The sequence below is a fragment of the Pteropus vampyrus genome, unplaced genomic scaffold (genome assembly GCF_000151845.1).
Source record: "Pteropus vampyrus isolate Shadow unplaced genomic scaffold, Pvam_2.0 Scaffold529, whole genome shotgun sequence".
NCBI classification, from domain to species: domain Eukaryota; kingdom Metazoa; phylum Chordata; class Mammalia; order Chiroptera; family Pteropodidae; genus Pteropus; species Pteropus vampyrus.
The window spans coordinates 480,589-491,803 of record NW_011889310.1 but is presented as its reverse complement, the minus strand read 5'-3'; the positions used below and the strand labels follow the sequence as shown (position 1 = coordinate 491,803).

The 11,215-nt window shown below is 43.8% G+C and overlaps 1 protein-coding gene across 1 annotated transcript in view; it reads left to right on the top strand.

Annotated features, from left to right (window-relative positions):
- Positions 1-1,537, top strand: part of MAMLD1 (mastermind like domain containing 1) — a 120,050-nt gene extending 118,513 nt beyond the window's left edge. Inside the window, exon 7 of the mRNA XM_023525117.1 lies at positions 60-1,537. Coding sequence (XP_023380885.1) covers positions 60-457 — 398 coding nt within the window. The 3' untranslated portion in view covers positions 458-1,537. The remainder of the gene's footprint in view (positions 1-59) is intronic.
- The last annotated feature ends 9,678 nt before the right edge of the window (positions 1,538-11,215 follow it).

Here is an 11,215-nt window from a genome sequence, read left to right as displayed (position 1 = left end):
GAGTCCCGTGCCTATTCTGGATGCTACCAAGTCCCTCCAGCAGGGCATAGCCAGCTTTGGTCCCATGAGTCCCATACAGGGTATCGAGCCACCACCAAGCTACGTGGCTGCTGCCGCTGCCGCTGCTACCACCACTACTGCCTCTGCCATTGCTGTCAGTCAGTCCCCAGGCCCATCCAGTGGAATGGGTCTCCCCTCTAAGCTGCTGACCCATGACTTTCTGCCCCAGCCCTCATTAAACGACCCGATTGCAGCACCTGACTACAATGAGGTGGATTTCACTGACACTGTCGTGAAAGTCCCTGGTGCAAGCCCAGATGAAGACTGGACATGCAACCTGAGGTTGATCGATGACATTTTGGAACAGCAGCATGCTGCTGCCCGAAATGCCGCAGCCAAGAATGCTGGCCAAGTCACCCAGAATAGCCAGAATAACATCCCCCACAACACACGCTGACATCACTCTAGGGAGTGGCGAGAATCCATAGCAAATTCACAGCTGGCCCCAGACAACCACGCGAGTGTTTCCTCATTACAATCTGAGTGGCATCAGCCCATGCCCATCCCTCTCTCTACCTGTGACAAAATGGTAATCTGGTGATTTTTCAAGTTACCTGTACATATTTAAAATTTTTGTAAATGGTTTTCCTAAACATTAATGACAGAAGTATTTATACTTCATTTTGTGACTTTGTAAATAAAGTGACAGCTTTTGTTTCAGTACGGTTGTGTTTATTATGCATTGTTTGTGTTTATTATACATTGTTGCAAAAATGCAGCCTGTGTTGTTCGCTCCAGTGATACTTTATAGGCCAGGTGGCTGCGTCACAATGGAAGATGTGGATGTGACCAAGAGGTGTTGTGCAACTGACGAATGCCAAATAGAAAACCACTTGGCCATTTATTTTGATTTTCACTGAAAATTCGATCACCTTGTTTGATTCTTAATCTCTTTTGCAAAATGTTCAGTCTCCCGCCAGCTCTTTCCTGGTGAGCATATAGCAGAAGCTGTTTTTATCATAAGTGCTACAGAGGAAATTTGCGAGGAGGTTAAGAGAGTTCTGTAGACTTGGGAGAGGTGACGAGAGAGAGAGTGTGAGCTGAACACTGTCTGAGCTGTCCACCTTGAGGATCTAGAGTGTCCTCCCATTTAGATGAGAGAAAAACCCAGCTTTGCACCTCTCCAAATGCACCCTTGTAGGGTGCAGGTGAGATAGTTGTTCCTGGTTTAAAGACTTTCAATATTTGTTTTGATGTAAGGCTCTGGTGGTTTGGGGAAAAAGGGTTTGTAAACATTAATACTTGATTTTTGGTTTGTTTTTGATGATTTTTATCTGCAATTATTGTCATGTATATTTCAGTGTCTGTTATAGAAAACCCACACCCACTGTCCTGTAATCTTTTCTCAGTGTCCAGAATCTGTGTAATCACATTTTAATTGCCACCTCGTATTTTGCTTCTATGTTTGAAATCTGGCATCTGTTTCAAGCCAGTGTGTTTTTTCCTCGTTCTGTAATAAACAGCCAGAAGAAAAGTGTCTCTCTTCTCATTTTTCAAGGGGGCATTCAGTACCTACGATCCCATGTCAGCTAAGCCAGCCAGTGCCTTTGGTTCTTTCAGAGGCTATTGATGTCCTGCACATCAGAAAGATGCTGCACAGAAGGGTGAGGGGTGAGAAGTTTGTGTAGGCGCATTGCAGTTCTATCACATCACAGCATAGAAACTCGTCATTTTGGACCCCAGCCCCTCATTTTATACAGGAGGAAACGGGACGAGAGGCCACTAACATAACTGCACTGGGAGCGTGAGGAGACTTGGCACTGAGAATCTAGACTCTACCACCATCTTCTTTCAGCCGAGAGGGTGATGGACCTAAATAAAATGCCAAGTCCTCTGATGTAAGGGGACGTTGATATAGGTCAGCTGGAGGTGGAGGGACCCTGAGGCAGGTGGTGTGTCTGCCGCATGGGAGAATGAGGTACCCTCACTTCACAAGACAGCCAACCAGACCCTGGTGAAGCCTCTGGACATCTGAACACCCCTGCAGTGCATGGTCCCATGGTCCCATGACCCTGCCCAGTTCATTCTGAGTGCCAGAGTCAGAAGAGCTTAGTGGGTCCAAGGCGCAGGGGCGCAGGGGGCAGATCAATGTCTCCATGGCTTGGTTTCTCATCCAGGACTCCAGTGGAAAGACTGTTGCTCCAGTTTGCCTGGCTGTCCCACTCTGCCCTGCCCCTCCTCCCAGCATTTGCAGCAAGCAGGTTGGCTGCTGGTTATTTCCAATTTAAACTGCACAAAAACAACAGGGACTCCTGTCACTCAACACTAAGGCCACCCCCTCATAGCAAGAAGGTGGCTTTCACAGAGCTTCATCCGAGTTTGGCTTATGGTTGGGCTTCATTTCGAAGAAGACCATAATAAGATAGCTGGGACCTGTGCATCTCCCACGAGGTGCTCAGAGTGTGTGTGATGTGCAGGTGATGGGTGGCAGGTGGAACCACATCTACCCAAAGGTAGCAAGGAAGCTAGTTGGGTTACTCCTTCCCCATGTGCTGTTAAAAAAAAATGCAGCTGATGCATCAGTTGGGATCAGACAGATATAATCGCAATGGAGTCCATCACGTTTATCCACCTAACTGGTTGGGACAGTTTATATCCTCATCCTCCAGGTAAAAAAATGTTCCAACACAATGGCATGATTACGGAGCTGAGGGATGCCTGTGAACTGAGACAGGCCTGTCCTGTCCAGTGGATCCTAAAACACTCTGGGAAGATGCCCGTACTCACCACCCAGTGACTGCGAATGAGGGCGAAGATCAACGGGTGGCAGCAGGTCTCCCCAGCCCATGGGCCAGAGGGGTCGTAGAAACATTGCTCAAAAGCTCTGGGTCTCAGCCCAGCTGTTCGCACAGATCCCTCCTGCTTCCTACAGTGTTCCTCTTAGGTCTGGGTAATGGTCATGTCCCGTGGCTGTCCCTAAGTTCCAGTCATCCCTCCCTATCATGGTCTCTGCTTCTGTTTCCCGTGCCCTTCACGGGCAGCACCTCCTCAGGAAACCTCCCAGGAGCCATCATCACTTTACCTCAAGTGCTCTAGTGGTACCAGGCTCTAGGTAGGCCCTGGCTTCCCCTGAGGGCCCCACTGAGTCACTTGGGCTCGCCTTTCCTGTCCCCAAGGGGCAGCAGGGTTTGGGGGGACAAGTGCACTTCTTTGGCTCTGTGTTGAACCCAACTGCCCAGTGACTGTTGCTCACAGCCAACCAGTTGGGTACTGAGGCCATGCCTGGTAGATTCCCCAGCCCAGTCCTCTCAGTGGGGCTTCTTCAGCCTGTCAGAGGAATTTGGGGGTCACAGCTGTCACCACTCAACTTTGCTGGGCCTCAGAGCCCCAAAATAAAAGCTCAGCTTGGCCCACTGAGCTGGTTCCATCTCCCATTCCCAGAGGGTTTACTTCCCACCCCTACCATGCGGTGACCTCAAGGCTGAGCGAGTATAAACAGCATTTAGACAGGTCCCCGAGCACTTTGTGCCACCTGACTCCACTCTGGCCTTGCTGTGCCCCAGTAGTCCTTTCTCATCCCCATGCCAACTATGCTCGTCCCAGATTGCTCCTTCCCAGAGAGACCAGCTCCAACCATTCCGCCATCCTACTATCAGCCTCTCTTCTGCTGGATTCCTCTCCAGGGTTTTCAACTGGGTCGTGTTAGAAAGCCCCTCAACTCTACAGCCCATCCAGCTCCAGGTCTACCTCTCTGCCGCCCTCCCCTCCCACTAATGCCTCAACCTACAGCTATCTGGCTCAAGTCCCGCCCTCCTTTCCCCCAGTACACTGGTCAAAGTACCAACTTCCTCCTGCCCATGAATCCCATGGAAGTTTTTCAGTCCTCAGTGGACTTGCCCCTTCAGCAGCACTAGACTCTGTCTCCTTCCAGAAAAGCACTGCCCTTTGGCTTCTGGGAGCTACAGTCCCCTGGAACCCTTCTTCCTCTCTGGCCCGCAACCTGGCCCTCTCTCCTGCTCTGAAAACCATTCTCTCCTATTCCTTTCATTACTGCCTCTCACTTAACTAGGCCTTCTTCACCTTCTCCCTACCTTCCATGGGCAGAAAAACAGGTTCATGAGCCTGCATCTCAGCATCTCAGCCTGGTCAAGAAGGGCATGGTGTGTCTGGACAAGACCCTAAGTTTCAGTCCCCAACGGAATGTTGGTGGACCGGGCTGCACACTGGGCTCAAGCTCCCTAGGCCCCTTGAAGAAAGAATGCAAGAGCTTAGAGGTTGACGCCCACCCACATGAAAAGGACTCACCTGTATCTTGCTTCAGATAGCAGCCTCGACCGGTGTCCCTCATAGGCCCCCCAGCCTGCACAAGTCTTTTCCTGAGAAGGCCGTGAGGCAGAAGTCACTCAGCTGCCCGTGGCTCCTCAGGAGCTTTCAGGTGACTAAAGGCCTCTCCATGGGGGGTAGTGGCAGAAAAAACAACAATCATTACGGGGGGTGTGCTCTCTCCACATTCTATTTCATCACTCCCTCCCCAATCCCAGGGAAAATGCAAGAAGTCCCCAGGGAGGTAAGTGACACCCCAGGTTCCTCCCCCTCCATTAGAGCTAGCTCAGGTCCATGGAGGCCTCAGGGTAAGGTACTATCTCTCATTTGCCCTTCAGCCTAGAAAGTCAAGGGATCTGGCAGTAGACATACAAACACATACTGTTGTCTTCTCCAGTGTGTGGTCAAGGATATTTCAGGCAGAGGGAACAGCAAATACAAATGCTAGGAGGAATGGAAAAGAGGCAGGGGCTTGGGGCGCAGTGAGCAAGAGGAGAGGAGGCAGGAAAGGGAGTGCAGGGGTGGGCAGGGCCAGAGCACGCAGGACCCTGGAGGCTGTTTCAATTCCACAAGGGAAGCCTTCAGTCACTCTGGTACCCGTGTGGAAGATGGACTCCAGCATGAATGAGGAAGGCCAGTAAGGAAGGCCTCTACCTCCAGGGCTTCTCCCATGGACATCTCCACTCAGGAAGTTCAAAGGAAACTCCTCAACATTCCTCCAAGCATGGGTGTCCTCCTGCTCACTGACAGGCAAGCATCATACCTCCACTGCCCTACCCCTAAAGGCCTCAAATCCACTTGGTCTCCAAGTCCAGAACCTGCGACTCATCCCGAATATTTGTCTTTCTCTCGTCCCTTCTGTATCCTGTAATGATGGGATTTCTCCCCCAAATTCATCTGCAAAATCTCTGTGATCACAATAAAAATCCTAGCAGGATTATTTTCTAAAACATGACAAAATGATTCAAGGTGATTCACCTGGAGGAGCAACAAAACAAAAAGAGCCAGGAGATTTCTAAGAAAAGAAAAAACAAGAAAAGATTATTAACACTACCAGATGTATCATAAAGCTACAATATTTAAAACGATGTGGCCCTGATATAGAAGCATAAATGGGAACTAAGACAATGAGAAATGTGGCATTTCAGATCAGCGAGGGAGACTCAATATACGGTGTTGGAAAAACTAACTTGCCATTTGAACAATAAATCTGAGTCCTCTACCTCACTCCTGACATCAAGATAAATTCGCATGATTTGGAGACTATATAGGGAAAAAAATGACCCATAAAAGCACTATAAGAAAACAAAGGTGGATATTTTTATAATATCAGAGTAGACTAAGCTTCTCCAATCATGATATGAAACATAAACCATAAAGGAGTGCTGACGAAATTGCCCACATAAAATTTAAAAACTTGCATACAGAAAAATGTACCGCAGAGTTAAAAAAAATCAATGACGAATTTATAAAAAATATTTGGAACATATTACAGACGAAGGTTGATATGCCTAATACTTATAGATAAAAGTAGTTAATCGTCTACAAAAAGACAAGTAGAACAATTTCATAACAATTTTATTCATAGTAACCCAAACCTGCAAACAACCTAGGCGTCTATCAATAGGAGAATGGATAAACCAATTCTGGTATCTTTGTGCAGTGCAATAATACTCATCAGTACAAAGAGATACTCTTCAGTGATGAAAATGAATGGACTATCGATACAGGTTATGATGTGCATAAATTTCAAATGCATTATGCTGAAAAGAAGCCAGACACAAAAGTGTATTTACTGTATGATCCCATTTATATAAAGTGCTAAAATAGACATAAGTAATCTATGGGGAAAAATCAGAATGAGGCTCTTTCAGTAGCTGAGCCTTAGGGGCACCCAGCAGGCAGCAGCAGGCCTCGGGTACCCTGGGTCTTTTGCTGAACTGTTCTAGGCCCAAGACTTGTGGCAGCCAGCCTTGGTTCGCAGAATGACTTCTCTCATGAGCTTCCAGGTCCAGCACAGGCAGCAACCAACCATGGATCACGCTATAGCTCTTACCAAGTGGGCCTGAGCTGGTCATGGACAGTGGCTGACCTTGGCCACCAGAAAAAATATATTAGAACTGAGAACTGAATTCAGTAAAGTAGCAGGATACAAAATTAATTTTCAGAAATCAGTTGCATTTTGTACACTAATAACAAACTATCAGAGAGAGAAATTAAAACAATCTCATTTACAATTGCATCAAAAAAATAACTAGGAATAAATTTAACCAAGGAGGAAAAAGACTTGTACTCAGAAAATTATAAGACATTGAAAAAAAAATTGAAGAAGATACAAATAAATGGAAACATACCACGCTCATTGTTAGGGAGAATTAACATTGTGAAATGTCCATGCTATCCAAAGCAATCTATAGCTCTATCAAATTACCAATGGCATTTTGCACAGAACTAAAACGAATAATCCGAAATTTGATATGGAACCACATAAGACACCAACCTAATAGCCGCAGCAATCTTGAGAAGGCAGAACAAAGTTGGAGGTATCACAATATCTGATATTAAACTACAAGGCTATAGTAATCAAAACAGCATGATACTGGAATAAAAACAGACACATAGATCAATGGTACAGAACAGAGAGCCCAGAAATAAACCGACACCTATACGGTCAATTAATCTATGACAGAGGAGGAAAGAACTTACAATATCATTTATTGAATGGACTGTCTTTACCCCATTGTATATTGGGGTAAATAATTGATGTTGGAAAAACAGGATAGATACACGAAAAATATAAAATAAAACCAGACCACTTTCTTACACCATATACAAGAATAAACTCGAAATGGATTAAAGACTTAAATGTATGACCCAAAACTATAACACTCCTAGAAGAAAACATAGGCAGTAAACTCTCTGACATTGCTCTTACTAATATTTTCTTCTGACATATCTCCTTGGGCAAGGGAAACAAAAGGAAAAATAAACAATTAAGACTACATCAAATTAAAAAGTTTTTTCATAGCAATGGAAATGATGAACAAAATGAGAAGACGACCTACTACAGAAGATATTTGTCAACGATACATTTGATAAGGGGTTAATATCCAAAATTTACAAAGAACTCATACTACTCAACACCAAAGAATAAAAAAAAAAACTCATAAACAATCCATTAAAAAATTGGCAGAGGATCTGAATAGACATTTCTCCAAAGAAGACATACAAATGGCCAAGAGACATGGGAAAAGATGCTCAACATCACTAATATCAGAGAAATGCAAATTAAAACCACGATGAGATATCACTCACACTTGTCAGAATGACTATCATCAATAAATCAAAAAGCATCAAGTGTTGGCGAGGATGCGGAGAAAAGGGAACCCTCGTGCACTGTTGGTGGGACTGCAAATGGGTGCAGCCGCTATGGAAAACAGTTTGGAGGTTCCTCAAAAAATTAAAAATAGAACTACCTTATGACCCATAGGTATTTATATGAAGAAATCCAAAACACTAATTCAATAAGACATATGCACCCCCTTTCCAATGTGGCATTATTTACAATAGCAAGATATAGATGCAACCTGAATACTCATCAATAGACTATTGGACAGAGAAGAGGTGGTACATACACACACGGAATATTACTCACCATAAAAAAGAATGAAATCTTGCCATTTGTGCAAACATGGACCTAGAGGGTATTGCGCTAAGTGACGTAAATTCGACAGAGAAAAAAACATATACTATCACTTATATATGGAATCTAAAAAAAACAGAAGGAATAAACAAACAAAACAGAAACAGACTCGGATACAGAAAAGAAATTGATGGTTGCCAGATGGGAGGGATTTAGGGGCCTGGTTGAAATAGGTGAAGGGATTAAGAAGTACAAAGTGGTAGTTAACAAAATAGTCATGGGGATTTAAAGGGAATATAGTCAATAATATTGTAATGACTATGTATGGTGTCCGGTGGGTACTAGATTAATTGGGAGAATCATTTTGTAAATTATATAAATGTCTAACCACTATGCTGTACACATGAAACTAATATAAAATAATATTAAATATCAATTATAATTGCTAAAAGCTAAATCTTTGATAAAATAATTTGTGAGAAGACTAAAAAAAATCAGAGCAACGAGACCCTTGGGACAGGTGTGGAGTTAACTGAAAAAGAGCACAAGGAAACCTTCTGGGGTGATGATAAATTCTCTATCTTGATAGAGATGTGCGTTACACAGGTGTACATTGCCCAAAACTCAGAGTATTGTTCCCTTAGGATTCAGACATTTTGTTGCAAGTTACCTAAAATTTAAAAATCTTAAACAAATATTGAACTCCAGTTAATGATCTACTGGAGATAGGGGTGATGTGTACTCATGTCTACAACTTACTTTGAAACACATAAGAAAAGGTGATTGATGGATAGATAGAGGGACGAGTCGAGAGATACAGAGAAATGTGATCAAGGAAGTAGAGCAACACGTTCCTGGTAGAATGCAGGAGGTGGGTCTATGAGGATTCAATGTATACCTCTTTAAATATGAAAATTTTCATAATAAAATAGTGGGGTAAAATAATTTTTAAAAGCACAGAGCTCCTTTTAAAGTACAAATGTAGCAATCTGAGATGGAATAAGAAGGCCACAGAAGACCATGTTTGTATTTGGGAGGAAGAAAAAGAGTGGTATTCAATTTTCCTACAGCATCTTTTCCAGGAGCCAATATAGCTTAGTACAAAACCACGGAGAGAGCAACAGCCACTTGCTATGTGAGACCAAACAGATTGGTCTTATCTCACCTGTTCTGACAGGGTTTAGCAGAAACTGACCGCTCAAACTATTGTTCGACTATCTTGCTCAACTGAATTGTCTCTGTATTCTCAATATTTTTGAAATTGTTCTTTTTAAAAGTTTCCATTTTCATCTTTTTAGTTAAAACTTACCTTGATAAACATTTATTCTTTTGTATGTACTATGTGAAAAATTAAAATCGAGCTCTTTCAAATCACTGAGAAAAATATGAACTTACCCATTGAGGAGGAAATGAGCAAAGGTCCTTTCTCTCCTTCACCTCTGGTTGGAAGCCAAACACATGCAATTGTCATGGGGGCATCTTGCCAATTCTCAGGAAAGTTTCAACTTTGGCTGTTCATCAGAACCACCTGTGGAGCATTTGAAAAGTACACCTGCCTGGACCCTAATCTCAAAGAAGATCATTTTGAGGTAGGGCCCAGAAACCTGTATGGAAAATTCTGAGATTGAGGATAACTGGTTTGGCTTTTGACATGATAAGAATCTGTTATAGGAAACTCACAGGGGTGTTCAGAGATGTGCGCACAAAATCGTTGATTACAGCACTGTTCGGCCTAACCAAAAACTGGTCACAACCCAAGTGTCCAAACCAGGGACTGGTGAAAGCCACTCAGTGGAGGACTGTGTGACAGTTCAAAAGCACATGGGAATTCCCATTTGTCAGAAGACTGGGTTCTACTACCCACACTTGGCTGGAATCCTTTCTAAGCCAACTTGTACCAATATGAGAGCCTCAAGCATCACCTTCCTACTTAGACCCAACGATCCAAGAGGAGCTTTAAGCTGTGACTGGATTTCCATGGGGCCACCACAGAAACTCAACCCAATCTTGGATCCTGAGTTTTCCCAGATACCTTCCATAGAAAATTCTCAGGAAGACACAGCACCTTGTCAGCCTTCTTCCTCAGAAATACTGAGAGAAGGCCTCAGTAACTTGACCCTTAGTCCTAGTACCAACTACCCATCCTCTCCCACCCTCCCCCCCCCCACACACAAAACACAAAAAAGGCCGCCACAACAGCACGACGATGAAGAAAAGAAAAAAAAAAAAAAGACCACAAGAGAACACACAGTTACTTTGGACATTGAAAGACTAATAAAAAAAGAGAGCCGTCGCTCAGCACCTAACCCTCACTAAGCATTTCTGTTATCAGAGTCAACTGAGATTTGATTTTGAATATCATCATTTCTTCAAACCTTACAGTGAGGCAAACACCCTTTCGCCTGTCCCTCCACATGAATGCCATTTAAAGGCCTCAGTAACTTGACCATCAGTCCTTCTACTACCTACTAGAAAAAGTTCTTCCAACAGCAGGACAAAGAAGAAAAGATCCAACCAAAAAGGCAACAGAAATAGGACTCGGTGTTTCTTCATGAAAGAGAAACTCCAAGGTGCCCGAGATTGGCATTTAAAGTCTTGTCCTGCACATAAGATGGAGATGTGATTGAATACAGGTGTGGATGTCCATGGTGACTTGCAAAGATGCTTTCTGGGAATTAAAAACAAGGAGGAATGGGCAACAAGATGCAGAATTATGCCAAAGAATGATGCTCGTTAGAGGCATCGGCCATTGTTTTGGCACATCGCATGTGTGTCTTTAGATTCTAAAGTCGATGATAACATGAGACCCAGTAGTGAGAGTATGAAGGAAAAGATTATTGGAGCCAACAGATGTGGAAATAGACATTGGTGGTTTTACATGCTATTGTTTGGGTAAAACATTATTGCAATAAAGCAAATACTTTTCTGCTCTATACCAATCGTCTTAATTTTCAGTTCTAAATAAATGTCTTTAAAGAAACCTACCATTAAAATTCGGTCTTGCTTTTTTAAAAAAAAGTGCAGCAGGAGCCACCCCACCCCACATACCTGAAACCCACTGCAGTGCAAGCTCTCACTGCTCTGTTCAGCCCAGCAGCCTGCATCATCGCTTTCATTTGCCTTTGATAGGAAAGAAAGTGGCCTTCAAGGCACTATTGCTTGTCTTCTAATTTCCCCTGAGACGGAGATGCCTGAAGAAGCCAGGCCAGGGCTCCTGCTTGAAACTGGGGGTAAGGAGAACATTCTCTC